At 35.3% G+C, this 17,418-nt stretch overlaps 1 protein-coding gene across 2 annotated transcripts in view; it reads left to right on the top strand.

Annotated features, from left to right (window-relative positions):
• Positions 1–17,418, top strand: part of SBF2 (SET binding factor 2) — a 221,720-nt gene that overhangs the window by 118,817 nt on the left and 85,485 nt on the right. For both annotated transcript variants that reach the window (XM_032223265.1, XM_032223258.1), the window contains exons 7-14: positions 4,758–4,890; positions 6,397–6,505; positions 7,664–7,777; positions 11,056–11,133; positions 12,086–12,199; positions 15,168–15,296; positions 15,988–16,086; positions 16,868–17,072. In XM_032223265.1, coding sequence (XP_032079156.1) covers positions 4,758–4,890; positions 6,397–6,505; positions 7,664–7,777; positions 11,056–11,133; positions 12,086–12,199; positions 15,168–15,296; positions 15,988–16,086; positions 16,868–17,072 — 981 coding nt within the window. The remainder of the gene's footprint in view (positions 1–4,757; positions 4,891–6,396; positions 6,506–7,663; positions 7,778–11,055; positions 11,134–12,085; positions 12,200–15,167; positions 15,297–15,987; positions 16,087–16,867; positions 17,073–17,418) is intronic.

The raw sequence follows: 17,418 nt of genomic DNA, 5'->3' as shown, positions 1-17,418 counted from the left end.
ACAGGGGGATAACTTGGCAGACCATCTCTGGGTTGAGTTTCAGGATGTTGCCTCTGGGGATGTGGACAAGGCTATGCGAGCTGTGAGTGCCTCCACCTGTATACTGGACCCGTGTCCCTCCTGGCTGGTTGCCAACAGCAGTGAGGTGACACGAGGCTGGATCCATGCGGTCGTTACCGCCTCCCTTCGGGAGGGGCACTTCCCTGCCACACTTAAAGCGGCGGTGGTGAGACCCCTCCTGAAGAAACCATCCTTGGATCCAGCTGTTCTTAATAACTACCGTCCAGTCTCCAACCTTCCCTTCGTTGGGAAGGTTGTTGAGAAGGTGGTGGCCTTCCAGCTTCAGCGTACCTTGGAGGAAGCTAGTTACCTTGACCCCTTCCAGTCCGGCTTCAGGCCCGGTTACAGCACAGAAACCGCTTTGGTCGCATTGACCGATGATCTCTGGAGAGCCAGAGATGGAGGCCATGCGTCCATCCTGGTTCTCCTTGACCTCTCAGCGGCTTTCGATACCATCAACCATGGTATCCTTCTGCGACGACTGCGGGAGGTGGGAGTGGGAGGCACTGTTTTGCAGTGGTTCTCCTCCTACCTCTTGGACAGGTCGCAGTCGGTGTTGGTGGGGGGGCAGAGATCGTCCCCGAGGCCCCTTACTTATGGGGTGCCGCAGGGCTCGGTCTTATCCCCCCTACTATTTAACATATACATGAAACCGCTGGGCGAGATCATTCGGAAGCACGGGATAAAATACCACCAATACGCGGATGACACACAGTTGTATCTGTCCACCCCGTGCCAACTCAATGAAGCGGTGGACATGATGAACCGGGGTCTTGAAGCCGTTAAGAACTGGATGAGAGCTAACAAACTGGTACTCAACCCAGACAAGACCGAGTGGCTGTTGTGTTTCCCTCCCAACAATTTGGCCAGCGTTCCATCACTCAGGCTGGGGGGTCAAAATTTACACCCCTCAGATAGGGTCCGCAACTTGGGAGTCCTCCTGGACCCACAGCAGACTTTTGACCATCATTTGTCAGCTGTGACCAGGGGGGCATTTGCCCAGGTTCGCCTGGTACGCCAGTTGTGGCCCTACCTGAATCGGGACGCCCTCACAACAGTCACTCGAGCCCTTGTGATCTCTAGGCTGGAATACTGCAATGTGCTCTACATGGGGCTGCCCTTGAAGAGCATCCGGCGACTTCAGCTAGTCCAGAATGCGGCCGCGCGAGTGATCGTGGGCGCACCTCGGTTCGCCCACATAACACCGATCCTCCGTGAGCTGCGCTGGCTACCTGTTGATCTCCGGGTGCGCTTCAAGGTGCTACTTACCATTCATAAAGCCCTCCATGGTAGTGGATCTGACTATTTGAGAGACCGCCTTCTGCCGATTACCTCCCTTCGTCCCATCAGATCGCATAGAGTAGGCCTCCTCCGAATTCCATCCGCCAGTCAGTGCCGACTGGCGACTACGCGGAGGAGAGCCTTCTCAGTAGCAGCTCCGACGCTTTGGAACGATCTCCCCGTGGAGATTCGTACCCTCACCACCGTCCAGACCTTCCGCACAGCCCTCAAGATCTGGCTATCCCGCCAGGCCTGGGGATAAGACCCTAATCTCGCCCCACCCGAATGCTGAATGAATGTTGTGTTTTATTGTTTTATTTTATTATATTCCACATTTTCTTTTTGTGTTTTGTCTTGCACTCCCTTCCTATAAATTGTAAGCCGCCCTGAGTCCCCTCAGGGAAAAGGGCGGCCTATAAATGTCAAATAAATGAAATGAAATGAAATTTAAGAGACGTGTTCTTGAATATCTGTTGTTTACACTTCAAACCTTTGTAAATAAGTTGAAGTAAGGATATAGAAAGATTTGGATAAGATTTTTCAGGAAAATATGAGAACTGGCTAATGTTATTCTAGAAGCATTGCAAATTTGAAGGAGATGGATTTTTTCCCCTTTATTTGAAATCCACTGTTGAAGTATAAGTATAATCTTTATTGTCATTGTACTTAAATACAACAAAATTGGTGGTAAAGCTTCTAAATTTTCCCAAGTATGTGTTAATTAGCACAAGAACTAAATACTGTATTACTAGTAGTTGCAAAAAAGAAGTAGCAGTAAACATAGTTGGTTTTAGAGTAATATCATACTTGACTTCATTAAGATTTCAAATATAATTAAAAATGTCCATGGGGGAGAGAGGAAAAATTTGACCATTAGGAGATAACATTTATTTATCAATTACAAGATTTGGCTAATGTAATGGGAACAGAATGGTTAAAAGAAGTAGTACTATGTTTTCCCAAAACTAAGGGTCTTATTTTCTTTTGACCCCCAAAATAAGCACTTGGCCTTATTTTCAGGGAGATATTATTTTTGAGGTGCAGGAGGTGGTGAGTGTGGTCACCCCATGGCTGCTGCTGTGTTGCAATATTTTCAGGAAGACCTTATTTTCAAGGAGGGCTTATTTTAGTGCATGTGCTCAAAAGCCTGATTGGGCTTATTATCTGGGGAGATCTTATTTTTCAGGGAAACATGGTACCACATGAGATATATGATAATAATAGGGAATGAAACACAGTAATAAATAGACACACACAAAGTTGGAGAAACAGAAGTATGTAAATAATTATTTTTTAAAAAATGGAAGTGTTTGGAGGATTATTAGTGAAAATTGTTCTTATTTTGTTTCCTATATATATATCCTTTTCCACTATTTGGGGGGAAGTGAAAATAACAGAAGGAAGAAGTGACAAACAGCTTTTATATTGTAACAGAAAGTTGATTCAGATGAGGCCTTTCTTTCTAGCTCAATACATTTAGTTTTTTATACTGTTTACTTAATCTTATTTAAGTATTATACTAATTGAGTTTTATATATTCTCTCAGTGTCAGCATTATGGATGGTCACTAGTGATGGAATCATGCATCAAATCTTTATTTCAGTTATCAGCCAGTGTTACATAATCAACCCAATAACAATTAGAGTTAAATAGCTAAATCCAGAAACTCTGGGCTTCAATATGAATTCATTCAGATAACAGAATAGCGGAAAATATGAATTTTAGAAATTTAGCATTCACAGGGCAGGGCAACCAGCAATGTCAAAATGGCAGGTGTCATTTGGCAATTAAAGCCCCACCTTTTAAATTTTTTGTTGTACACACCTAAAAAGGGGAATTTAATTACAACTACCATTTTGTGCTGTCATCCCTGCAGTGGCCTCTGTATCAATTCCTGCTTGGTTGAAAAAAATACTAGAGCTCTACCTTATGAATTATCCTCAAAATAAAAAAGAATTCATTTCCTCATACACTTAGCAAAGAGAAATGATTTGAAAATATATAGGATTGGGATAGTGGCATTCCTCGGAGATGAAGGAGACACTATAGCCTCTAACACAAGGCTGAAAATATTCCAGGTAACCACTAGATAGTAGCAAAGGGGTAGTTCTTCCTGTAGTCATTTAATGTCATCCAGATATTTGCAGTCCATACCTAGTAGCATTACATTCATTACCTTTACCTTTGAAAAACCTGCTCAGAGCTACAGGTAGTCCTCAGCTTAACAACTATTTGTTTAGTCACCACTTGAAGTTACACAGCACTGAAAAAAGTGACTGTTTTCACACACGACCATTGCAGCACCCTGTAGTCACATGATCCAAATATGGATATGTATTTATGGCAGTTGCAATGTCCTGGGGTCATTGATCATGTTTTGTGACCTTCTGACAAGCAAGGTCAATAGGGAAACCAGATTCATCTAACAAAAATGTTACTAACTTAACAACTGCAGTATTTCACTTAACCATTGTGGCAAGAAAGGTCTTAAATTGAGACAAAATTCATTTAATATCTAAAATTGTTTTAATTTTAAAGGGTGGCATCAGAATTATAAATTCTTAGAAAAGTTTTGGCAGTTCTTTTGCTCTATTTTTACTGGTGTCTGATTCATTAGACAATCACAATTAATGAAAAAGCTTGTTAGATTTTTCAACCAGCTAATCTTCAGTCTCTTTGTAGAAAGTATGTTGGATTTTTTTCAAACTCATAATTATTAATGTAAGTTTTTCAGATAAGCTCAGAGATACTTTTTCCTCACAAGAGCAGCCTAATTTGTTTGGAATTCTGATTTTGTAAGATTGAGCTACTCTATAAGATTGTGCTGTTAATACTTGTTCGATAAACTACAATAACCACTTAAATGGCTTTTAGATTAATAAATAACAGAACAAAACACATTTGAAGTAATTATTGAGCAATGTTGGAAAATGGGATCAAATATACTGAAAGATATCCAATTTCTATGTCATATTGTAATATGGAAATAATAATAGTATAATGCAGACATAGCAATAGCAATAGCAGTAGACTTATATACCACTTCATAAGCCTTTCAGGCCTCTCTAAGCGGTTTACAGAGAGTCAGCATATTGCCCCCAACAATCTGGGTCCTCATTTTACCCACCTCGGAAGGATGGAAGGCTGAGTCAACCCTGAGCCGGTGAGATTTGAACCGCTGACCTGCTGATCTAGCAGTAGCCTGCAGTGCTGCATTTAACCACTGCGCCACCTTGGCTCTTGACATGTCAAAGAACAAATGAAAGAACTCAGAAATAAGATCTCCAAAACACAGAATATTATCACATATTTTTCTAAAGTAATTCCAATAATAGTCAATTAATACATCATAACTGTCATTCTTTTGTTATTGCAATAAGTCTATATATTTTAAAACTTGTGTATCTTTTTTTAAGGAATTCAAAATGTGCTGAATCTCTTCTGTGCAGTCCTTACAGAAAACAAAGTCCTCTTTCATTCTGCTAGTTTCCAAAGACTAAGTGATGCCTGTAGAGCATTAGAATCCTTAATGTTTCCTCTCAAATACAGGTAAAGTTTTTATAATGAGTATACAAAATCTTTATCAATGTGGACCAGTATTTTGTCAAATCTTTTATTTACCATTCCTTTTCATTTAGGACTGCCCAAATCTAGGACTTTTAGAGACATATTGCAAAATAATACATCACACATATATCTCTCAATGTTTTGCGATCTGACTTGTTTTATTTTAATTCATTTGAAATACAAGTCAAAGGGCCTTCACAGAAATGTTAAGTTTCAATATGAGGGCTGCAAGTGTCTTTTTAAATAAATCGTTTATCCACTAAAACCAGATTTCTAGTGTATAAATCTAATACTGTTCTTCACTTTATAGAGGTTATAAATGCTGCTATAGTTATTTGATTTCTGAAACGATTGAACCTTCTGTATAGTCCAGCTGTGTGATGTGCCAGGTAGCCCGGCTGCTTCTTTTTCCAATATTAAAAGCCCTTAATTAAGGCTATTGATTTTGTGACACATGCTAAAGGCGTCGTGTGCAAAAGTGAGATCCAAAACCCAATTACAACAGCATAATGTTCAATTCCACTGCCAATAGCTAAGCCACCTGTCCCATTATAAAGAAGAAACAAGCTCATGGATATTGTCTGCCCAATTTATTGATCTATTGACAAGTTCAACCATTCATGATTATCATAAAAATCGTAAAATGCACAAGTTCAATATGTGTATTCAATCATAGCTTTTGGAGTTTTCAGCACCTCAAAGACCACTGAAACCACCTCAAGCAATATGGTTACTCCCTATGTGTGTAATAATTTACCCATTATTTTACAATAAAATATTTTGACAAGTGATGGAGGTCATGTTATTGGCATAATTCTAGATATGGTGTTCAAATTGTATATTAAAGGTTCTTAGGAGGAAGGGGGAGGGAGGCAGGGGGGAGAATATTGCTAAGTGCCACCTGAATGCAATTTTAGAATTCTTCCTACCTGGATAAGCTTAAATTAATCATTTTGTTTAATATATTTTAAGCTATTGAAATAATTTCTGTATTTAGAGCTATTTCACATATATTTTGTTCTTGCCAGCAAAGTACAGATAAAAACAGCTCAGTTTCAGCTATTTTAACTAATTATTCTTGTTTAAATGTAGATTACAGTTCTTGCTTATCTGTAACTTTTAGATAAATAATGTTTCTCTTGGAAAAATCTAATTTTAAGTATTTTACCTCAATCAGTAGTTGTCTGCATATCTTGTATTCAGACACCATTAATTTTAAAGATTATATTTCAGTCATTCAGTTGAGGAAACTCTAGATACAAAAATGCAGTGAGATGTATTTTATGATATTTTGTTAACCAGAAACTAGAAAATTAAGTTATTTTTGTAAACACTCTACTTATTAAACAAGAAAATGTTTTTTAAAAAAGTAAATAAAACCCAGCCAATATATTTTTGCTGATATAATGGAAATAGTAGAAAGCATGTAAAGTTTCATGTTTAACAAAGTAGAGTGGCTGCATTATTTGTCCTTTCTTTTCTTCACAGTTACCCATACATTCCAATTTTACCTGCACAACTCTTGGAGGTTCTAAGTTCACCAACACCTTTTATTATTGGCGTACATTCTATCTTCCGTAATGATATTCATGAACTTGTGAGTATATTAAACTGGATTTTATGCCTGATATAACAACTTCATCTAAAATTAAATAAATAATTCTACTCAACAATGGGATATTCTCTTACATTCCTTTCATGCATACTGTGCATCACAAAATCTTAACTAATTGCTACCAGCCATATGTGGTTGGCTCTCATGGGATGAGAAGCCCCATTACGAATGCTATATTAGTCATTGATTGATTACATTTCTATGCCACCCAGTTCTCTGATATAGGAATTCTTAGTGAATCCAGAGAGATTATGTGTGTGTGTGTGGGGGGGGGAATAGTACATGGCAACCTTAACTGTAAAAATTTCAAAGTGATACAAATGTATTAGTAACAAACAATATCAAGAAATTGTTACATATATGATAAATATAAAATGAATATAATGGGGAAAAAGTAGAAACTTTGACAAGAGAAAACCCCATTTGGAAACTATAGTCATAATGTGATTTACGAAGATCAGTATCTCAGCCTTTTGATTTTGAATGGCTTCTGAAATTTTCTACGAGCAGTATAAGAGTAGCACTGAGTAATAATGAGTTTTATAAATAATAGGCAAGTCTGGTAGTGGTTATTCTAGTGGAGCCCTTATTTAAGGGGGAGATGAACCAGTGACACTGGATGATATTTGAAAAATTTATTTGGAAAAAAGTTCAGTTTATATGGTGAATTAGATCCAGACTTATAAATAAGTAGATTTTATCACCAGGGCTCCTATTTCTCGATTTGTGTTTCTTCTACTTCATGCAGAATCAAAAATTGACTTGAAAAATGACCAAAATATCATTGGGGAAAAACCTGTATTAATATTGCTCTGTCCTTGAAATACGAGGAGGAAATATGAGCCCTTTCTTTAACAAAAGGGCTATCTAAAGTTAGCACTGCAGTGAGATCTGCTCTGCAAAATGACTATATTTACAACTTGGTTAATCAAACATTTTAGATATCAGTCAGAATATTTTAACAATTCCAACCAAAATTTGATTTAATATCAGAATTTTATATTTACATAAATTCAGCCACTCCATATTTCTCAGTGGATATTCAATATTGTTTGGTTTATGGACATTTCAGTATTCTATCTATGTTTAATGATATTCAAGATCATACAAAGTGTTTATTTCTATCTCTGTGTCTTCTAGTTAGATGTAATCATAGCAGACCTAGATGGCGGTACAATTAAAATTCCTGAATGTATTCACCTCTCCCAGCTTCCAGAACCACTGCTCCAGCAGACGCAAACTTCTCTATCTCTAGTAAGTATAATTCCATGATGTAAACATTCATGCGCGTTCACCCACCCACATAATTTGCAGATAGCTGACAGCTTTGTTTAGGATGACCACAGCCCACTTGAGTAGAAGGGACTCTGAAATGCATCTACAGGGCTATGCAAAGGATTTTTTGTGTGGAACAAAATTGCTCAGATTTATTCCCAATTAAATGCCAGCTTTAGTTCAGTTCCTATGGAGGTGCAAAGGTATAGTCCTGCCAAGGAATTGAACTTGTTACATCTAAAGAAGCAGATAGCGTTCTCATGACTGTGAGCTCAGCCAATGCCTATTACACACATGCCCCTCCGGATTGGTAAAGCGTGCTGGGAAGTGACTTACAATTAGGTAAATTATTCTTTGTGAGAGGCAGTGGTTCTCTCCCCCTCCTCAAGAAGCCATTACAATTTTTGTCCAGTATCCCATCTTCCCTTTTTAAAGAAGATTGTTGGAAAGATGATTGTACATAAGCTTCAGAGGACCTTGGATGAAGTGAATTATCTGGTATGAGATTGAACTACGATGGTCACAATTTTAGATAACCTCTAGACTCATAACTCTTTTTTGAAGAGCAGGTAGCAATCATAGCTAAAAGAGTATAACTTTGGGTTGTGTGTCAGTTGTGGCCATTACTGGACTAGAAGGCCCTAGACTGAGTCACTCATTCTTGTTCACCTCCTGTATGGATTATTGTAATGTACCCTACATGGTGGTGCCCTTGAAGGGTAACTAGAAGCTTCACCTGGTACAAAATGTATGGCATGGACCATTATGTGTGCATCTAGATCATTGCACATTATACCTTTGCTCTACAAGCTACATTGACTACCAATTTGCTTCTGAGTTCAAGGTACTGATGATGATCTGTAAAGTCTTATAGGTCATGGGGCTAGGGTATTTGAGGGACCACCATACCCCAAGTACATCTACCAAGATCTAGCAGAAAGGGTATGTTGTGGCTCCTGTCTATGAAGGAATGCTATTTGATGGGACCCAAGAGATTAGCTTTTTCTGCTCTAGAGCCCACCATTTGGAACCATCATCTTCCCTAAGGTAAGGTTGGTCCCAATCTTGTTGCCATCTAGCCTAGGTAGTTGGAGACATTGGTGCAGTGTCTGCTAAGTGATTGTACTATTAGAAAAATAAATGGTGCGGTCTCACTGATTATGTTGTTATGGTTTTAATAGTTTTTAGCTTTTATTGGTTTTAATGATTTTCACACTTATTTTTTATTGTTGTTTTGGATTATAAACTTTGTAAGTTGTCCAGAATCACAGCAGTGAAATGGGCAGCTATATAAATTTAATAAATAAGTAAAAATAACCAGTGCAAACCACACCCATATGCCAGCCTACACTTTACCATTTTTTAGCATTCACTCAACGTCTATGCCTTTTATTGGTTTTATTCTTTGGCACCAACATTTATAGTATATAGTTCCAATCTGAACTGATATATAACTCTAATTATCTTAATCAGTAAGATCTTATAGCATTCTCTCACGTTAGTTTCATACCAAATTTTGTTGTTTTTATATTTATCTAAAGAACCTATGACCTGTTGGACTATCCTTTGAGAGAAAGATAATGTAGTCTTATGTGACCAGAATAAACATTAAATTTTCCCACTGGATTCTTGTTCTCTCCCCCTCCTTGCCACTTCTCGGTGATATTTGATGTCATTTCTTGATCATGATGCTTCTCCGTCCCCCCCCTTTCCACACTGCACAATTAGGCTGACCATATTCTTGCTGGACATGCCCATTGGCAGTATCTACATAATGTTGATGACAGGGATATTGCAATGACTAGAAAATTGAGAGTAAACTGGTCAGAATATGGTGGTAATTTCAATGCCACAAGAATAACATGTCCTGGATTTTTAATGCATTCTTTAAGATTTGAAGTACAGGAATAGGAGTAACTTCTGACTTCATACCAGTTTCCCCATTGTCTTTGCCTCTGGGAATCTGTCAGGAAGCATCATAAATCATAATCATGCAACTGCGGAGATATTGCAATAATCACAACTTAGCAAGTAAAACTGGTGTGGAAGTTCAATGGAAATTTCCATTTGAAAGAAGTAATGTTTAATAAAGAAGTAATAAAGATATTTTATGCATTCTTTAAATTAGGGCATTTAAGATCTCTTGATTCAAAAATTGTTCTGATATAATGCACTATTTACAGGATACAAACAAAGAACAGGAGAATTTAGATCCCATTCATTCTGGTGCTCATCATTTTTCCTTCATTTTCAAATCCATTTTAACTGCTCCTTGCTCTCATTGATTACATTATTATTATTAGGTTTTTATCCTACATTTTTATCCTGCATTTATACATGTGCGCACCCACCAACCCACCCACCCACGTACATGCACACACACAGAAAATTACCTAATTTTCCTGACTTCTATATTATTTGCATCTATCTTCTTTTGTACATGTGCATTATATAATACCTTCCTCCACCTCATTTTTCAGCAATATATTTTTCTATAATATATCTTTTTCCTATCTACAGTCTCTTTCGCATCATTATTCCACCAAGCATCCTTTCTGGTAATACCTGTTAGCATAATTTTACATAGTTTTGCCATTCTTTAACATAATTCTTTTCACTCTAAATAGCTTCAACAATTTTTTTTAAATGTTTGCTTTCCATTCATTCCAGTAGGAGATTAAACTACTTTCTAATTATCTACTAATTATTACATTTTATTTATGTTTAAAAAATTTTTTTTAAAAAAAAAACCATTGTTGGCTATTAGGGCCATTTTCTTTATTCATTCCTTTCTTCTTAATTCTTCCTTACCTTTTCCTCCTCCTTTTGGTTCATTTTAGCAGAAAAAAAGCATTAGACATAGATTAATATAAAATGCATTTAATTGTTGCCATGAAAAGAAATTGGATCAACACAGATAAATCATATTTAAAAACTCTTCTATATGTTTTCTGAGAAGTTTTCCAATAAAGGGATCCTCTTTTGTATAATGTTGATTATTCAATCTGTTTGAGTTTTTCCCCTTTCAAGTTTAAAATCACAGTTAGCTGCTTTGAGTTATGAATGTTTCCTAACTGACTTAATATTTGTTTCTTTGTATTTAGCATCAGACTGAAATAATAAGGATACAAGAATGCAAACATTTGTTAAATTTTCATATGAAATTTAAATGTGGTACAATTTACATTTAAAATATAAAAAATATTTTAAAAACAAATCGAAACCACTTCTTTTAAATTTTGTTCTTGAAATTGTAGGTTTTATATCCAGATTTGGCAACAGCAGATTATGCATTTCCTCCCCCTCGAACCGCTCTGTCACATTCCAAAATGTTGGTAAGACACAATGTTCCCAATGCTGAAATAAACACGAAAATATAGTGTATTTCCATTTCTGTATTTTTCCCAAATACTTTACTTTATGCCATCAAAGATGCTGATCTAAGAATTCTTGCTGGAGCTGATAGGAAAGGGTTAATTCCACTTCCAGCAAGAAAACAAACTATGATTTTGGGCTCAATTGTGGTTGTAAGTTGTGGTTGATACTACTGGTATCAGTCCTATCTTTTAATTATAATTTGAAGCATTACGGCAGTATCCCATCTGTGATGCCTGAATTAAATTTACTTTCCACAGTTAGTATCAATGTAAAGTTTATGGGAAAATGCAATATTGATGAAAATTGAAACTGAATTGAGCTATATCAAAAGTACCGTGCCAGTGTCCTTAAAGGTGAGGTTTATACCTGAATAATTGAAGTTCTTGCAATCAATTATCGGGGAATATAAGCAAGCTGTTCACATGGGAATTTTAATTTTAATATCATATTGTGATTTTTTTAGCCCTTTCAGAATTTTAATGACTAGATTTGGGGAACAGTGGATGCATTTTGAATATCCATTCATAAAGGTATACTGGTGAAATTTGGGGAACAGTGGATGCATTTTGAATATCCATTCATAAAGGTATACTGGTGAAATTTCTTCCAATCAGTCTTCTAGATTCCAGGACCGTTGTTTCTTTTGCTACACATGCAACTTCCAAGCAAATAATGGCTACAGCCACATGCCATTTTTATTGTTTTAAGTATGTTTTCTTGGTCTCTGTGGAACCCATTTTGCTTCCTATTTTTTAATTTGAAAAAAATTAAAATAGATTAATCTCTGGTGGGGCTTGAAACCTGTATGGTGTCAAGAAAGATGTTGTCAATCCATTGGGATCTCAATCTACTGATGAATTAGTTGGGAAGCCTTATTTGCGTATTATAACAGTTTGATGTCTTTCTTAGGATAAAGAGGTGCGAGGAGTCTTTCTTAGATTATTTGCACAACTTTTCCAAGGATATAGATCTTGTCTTCAGCTAATCAGGATTCATTCAGAACCTGTGATAAACTTTCATAAGGTAACAATAAAGTTGAACCTAATAGCTTATAAATAATATTGCATTTTTAAAGGTTAAAATAAGAAAAATACTATTAGTTCAATAAGTTCCTTGATCTAGTCTGAAATTTTAAAATAATCCAGTTTCTCTTTTTGTGTAAATGGAACTTCTGAATATGTTAGCTGCAAATCCAACGGTATTTTATTAGGTAAATGGATAATAAATAAACAACTTTTAGAATATTTTTCCTTTCTACCAAAAATAATATATCTAATTGCTATATCTAGGATAAAAATCTGAAATGGAACCTAGGGGAAACAGTAATTCCAAAATGTAATTCTTACATTTAGTTTCCATTTAACCAAAAATGCTGTTTCCTCATGTTTCCTTTTTGCTTTGAGTTGGTGTTGACTCTTGACAAGTCAACTGGACTACCTGGACTAGTCTTTGCAGTTTTGTTGACAAAAGTTTGGAAGTGGGTCGCTATTGCCTATTCACTTTTTACTAGATCTGAAGTACTCTGCTGGACAATACAGATGCATTAATACAGGGACATGATACGTTTTACTGCACTTGTTTAAATCCTTTTGTTCAGTACCTTGAGCAATAGAGATACAGTGTTCATATCTTTAATAAGGCAGAACCATAGGTATATTAAATAGTATAATAGTATAATAGTATAACAATAGATCTGGTTTAGAATCTAGGACTGTCTGCATACTTCCTGTGAGTGCTGACTGTACTTCTGATCAGGGCAACTAACAATATCATCATTATCATTATTCGTAAGAATGCTGTGATTATATGTTATGATTTATAGTAACTGGGATGTTCTATATAGCATTGCATCAGTTTCCAAAAAACGATTTGCCCTTGTGACAATGCTTGTATATTTCTTATTTGTTTTCCCAAGTTAGATAGGAATGTACCCAGTACAATAGGCCCAGAGTCTTTATTTATCATTTGGATACATGCCTGAATAGTTGAAGCTGCTACACCATCAGATTATAAGCAAGTTGTCATTAGGGAGAGGAAAGAAGGAATCTGAGATTCAAATTAACTGTTTCTTGCAAATAATAGTCTGTTTGACACTTGGTATCACCTGATGCTAAAATTCCTGAAGTTAATGCTGATCTAATTGAGTTTTGTTACTTACTCCCAAAGTAATTTCAAGTCCTGCTCTGATACTTCATTCTGCAATTGGTACAGATCAGAACCACATTCCATAGATTTAGTCTTCTACTGTAGGACCAAGCCAGATGCATCTTTAATGGATGAGACAATCTGAATTGCCAAGCGGCCCAATATGGTGGCAGGTAGCTAGTACTATCTCTCCTTCCAAAAGGATCTTCTGACTGACTGAAATAAGAGAAATTTCTCACAAAGTGGAATTTTCCCTATCCAGCACAAGTAATTAAGGTTGCCTCTAAAGCTCTTTCCACTCTGTTTTTCCATTGATATTTTTATATTATCTGGCAAATTGTTTCTGCATATAGCTTTTCTATAAATTGTTATATTTTTTCTCAGCTCCTCAGTCAAAAATTTGAGGCTACTGTGTAAATGTTGTGTGTTTGGTGCCAAATTTAACTCCATTATAGAATCTGTGTTCTTCTTCCAGCTAACTACAAAGCCCAAATCTATGACAATTGCCTTTTAATAAATAACTTTTATTATTTATTTCCTGTTTCTGAGCCAATAAGTTATTTGTATTTCATGTAGATTCCGCTTTATCTTGTTTGGCTTTGAAACCGTGGTTCTAATCATAACTTTAGTCTGGACACTATCAATTGGCACACCTATCATCTCAATTGATTTTTTTTAATGATCTTTGTGATGATCATCATGTACATATTCAAGCTTGTAAGTGTCATTTGATTGAGTAACTCTCTGTCTAATACTGCCATAGATCACCTGCTAAACTTACTGCCTGTGAGCACTGAGACTATAAAGAAATATAGCAAGTTATCTGTAATTGGAGTTGGCTTACCAATTTTTTTCTCCAGTTCTCAGTATTGTGGCCTATTTTTCACAACTTGCTATTTCAATATGAGTAGGATTCTTGGTGTGATCTTGCAGGATCCAGTGTCCAGCCAAAATTCTCAGCTTTTGCAAGTTCTGTAAAGGTGGTTTGTACTAATGAAAACGTACAGTATGTTTGAATGTAAAGATGAGTGCACAAAGAACCATGGTTAGCAACCTGCTGAGATGGTTAAAAATATTGTGCCTCCTAGTAGAGATTAGGAATGAATAATATGCTTTATGTTAGATGTTAATTCATGATCCAATGAATAGTTTTGTAAAATGAACCAGATGGCTCCAGCAAGTGAGCCAAAATGCATTCCATAAAGAGGAATAAACAAAAACGAAGAAATATCTGACCATGGGGGGAAACTCTTTTTGACCTCAACTGGATTGTGAACATGAAGCAAAATTCATCCACCAAGTTGTTTTTCTAATCGAAAATTTTCTTGGCTGTTTAGCAGCAATCTTCCCCCACCCTTTGTTCCTTCTTCATTTGTCTCATCACATGTTCTGATGCCCTAGAGGAAGGTAAAGAGCTGTGTGGAGATGCCATGTGTTAGGTGAGCTAAGCACATTGGCTTGTATCTCAAGAGACGGAAGTCCAGATTTGAATTGATAGGGCAAATAAAGTTATCTAATCTAGTTTTTATATCATTTTTATGATCACCCAGCTGTTAAATAGATTCTGTATGTAGCCATTTTACATCTTACCTTGCATAATTTAAGTTTATTGAGAGAAAGCAGATTTCTGAATGCATTCCAAGCATATTTGGAATGCACATTTGTGTGCATTCATGGAAAGTTTTCTGTTTTTACAGCAACCTTGATGTTATGGTAATTCATGGTTTGGTTTTATTAAAAACATTAAACACATTGTTCTTTTTTGAATTTTACAGTCTATTTTAACCTTCCTTTTTTTCTTCGTGTTTCTGATAAAGTATTAGTTACAATTTATTTTTATTTGCAGGCAGCTTTCTTAAGCCAACGGGGCTTAATTGAGAATGATTTCCTTACCAAAATTCTGAATGGAATGGCATTTGCAGGATTTGTGTCAGAGAGAGGTCCTCCATATAGATCCTGCGATCTCTTTGATGAGGTAGAACATATACATATATGTATATACATATATTTTAAAAGTTAATTGTGAAACTTGAGAGAAAATATTTAATTTGTTTGAGGTTTTTTTGTTTTGTTTTAGTTTTTGGTTGCATTACTTTTGCAAAATAGTTTCGAGTGAATTAGCTTAAAAGGGTAATTATGGGCGTGTATTAATTTTTGTTTTCAAAATATTTGATTGAATATTTTTAAAACATATTATTTTTCCTAAGAACAGATATCAGGGGGAATTGTCACTGGTAAGATAAATACATGCAAATAGTTTGCAATATTTGTCATAATAAAAATTTTGTTGACCATTTTAAAATTTAAAACTGATAATATTATTTTATTATTCGTAGGCTTTTTTAACAAACTTTCAATGAAATATGAGAATTTGTTAGGAGAGCAAACTTGGAAAATTTAACCAAGTGTGAAAAAAGGGGCCATTAAATATTTTAATATTTCTTTCACTATTAGTATTCATTATATGCTTTTCTGAATACTTAATTTGGTGCACCCAAAATGTCAAGTTTATTATTGTTTGAATTATTAACAATTATGGAACATGCATGCAAAATAAAAATGGGAATGAATTATTAAAATTGGTATATAAATATTTTTAGGGGCTATGTAAAAATACTATCTAAAAGCTGCCTTTTTATCAACAAAAATATGCTTTATTTTTAAAGCTGGTAGCATTTGAAGTAGAGCGAATTAAATCTGAGGAGAGCAATTCATTAAAAGTGTTAAAACATATCCGAGAACTTGCAGAACAGCTACTGAAAAATGTAAGTACAGTGTATTTTTATGATATAATTCATTAATATTTCATTGTAAATAATTGTAAGTTAAAGATGCACAAAGCTGCTTTCAGTTATATAAATCAATTACAAAGTTAAAAGTATAATTCTTAAGTAAGCAATGGTCTTTTTTAATTACTACATTTGGTAAAAAAATCTATTTGATATGCAAAAGATCCTTGGGTTATGAAACCTTAAGGCAAAGTCATGTCAAAAAGAGGAATTGTTATTATTTTCTTCATTAATTGTTTTCTTATAGTTACAGTATGTAAAACACAGAGAAATTTGGGAGTTGGGCAGCTTCTAAATTGAAAAAAAAATACTTTTCATCTCTGTTTAATGTCAGTCTATCTACCCTTTTTCAGCCTGAGAAATTTTATTTCTCATTATAATACAATTGACATTTTATTTTGTTGTTACCTATCACTGTATAATATTGATGTACTGTAATTATGCTATTCCATTTTATGATTTAATTTTGGTCATCAATAGATGATGTTTTATTGGAAAGTCTGCAAAGAATATTTAAAATATAAGATAAAATAAAGTGATTATCAATTGTTAAACTGTTTGGTTTCCATACATACATACCAAAAATTAATTTTTGCTTTTATTTCAAGACAAGTGTGGTATTATCCTTCAATGCATTTATTATTAATAAAGAATCATTAATGACACTTTATTAATAAATCTTTTGGCAAGCAAATTGTTTAAATAAATAAATAGTTTACATCCCTGAATACAAATACTCTTTATTTAATGTCTGCAGGAGAATCCAAATCCTCATATGACATTCCAAAAAGTTCCACGACCTACAGAAGGATCTCATCTACGAGTTCATGTACTTCCTTTCCCCAGGATTAATGAAAGTCAGGTTCAGGATTTAATTCAGGAAAATGTGATTAAAAACCAAAGTGCACCGTCTGCTTCTCGCATTGAAAGGAAATGTGTGGTTCCTGCTGGCCCACCTGTTGGTATGAGAGTTAGCCATGTTTTATTCAATTAAGTCAAATTGAGAACTGTTTTGAAATCTCCAATTAATCCCCCTGACTTTTCAAAGACCATTTAAGACCTTGATAACATTCTGAGAAATATAAAAGATAGTGCCAGTTTTTGTTATTCTTTTTAATGGCGTTTGAGAATAGGAATTATAAGTCTCCATAATCAATGACAACCATTCTCAACTTTAAAAGTCCTAAAAATGATCCTAATTGCCATAAGAAGAAATATTTGAGACATTATTGGGGGAGGGGGGGGGAGATAGGATGGGAGTGGTTTACAAAAAAGTAGAAATCCTACTCTTTCAGAAGCATCCCATTT

Source organism: Thamnophis elegans, chromosome 1 (genome assembly GCF_009769535.1).
Source record: "Thamnophis elegans isolate rThaEle1 chromosome 1, rThaEle1.pri, whole genome shotgun sequence".
Lineage (NCBI taxonomy): Eukaryota > Metazoa > Chordata > Lepidosauria > Squamata > Colubridae > Thamnophis > Thamnophis elegans.
The sequence above is the reverse complement of the archived record's forward strand: the minus strand, read 5'-3'. Positions and strand labels throughout refer to the sequence as shown.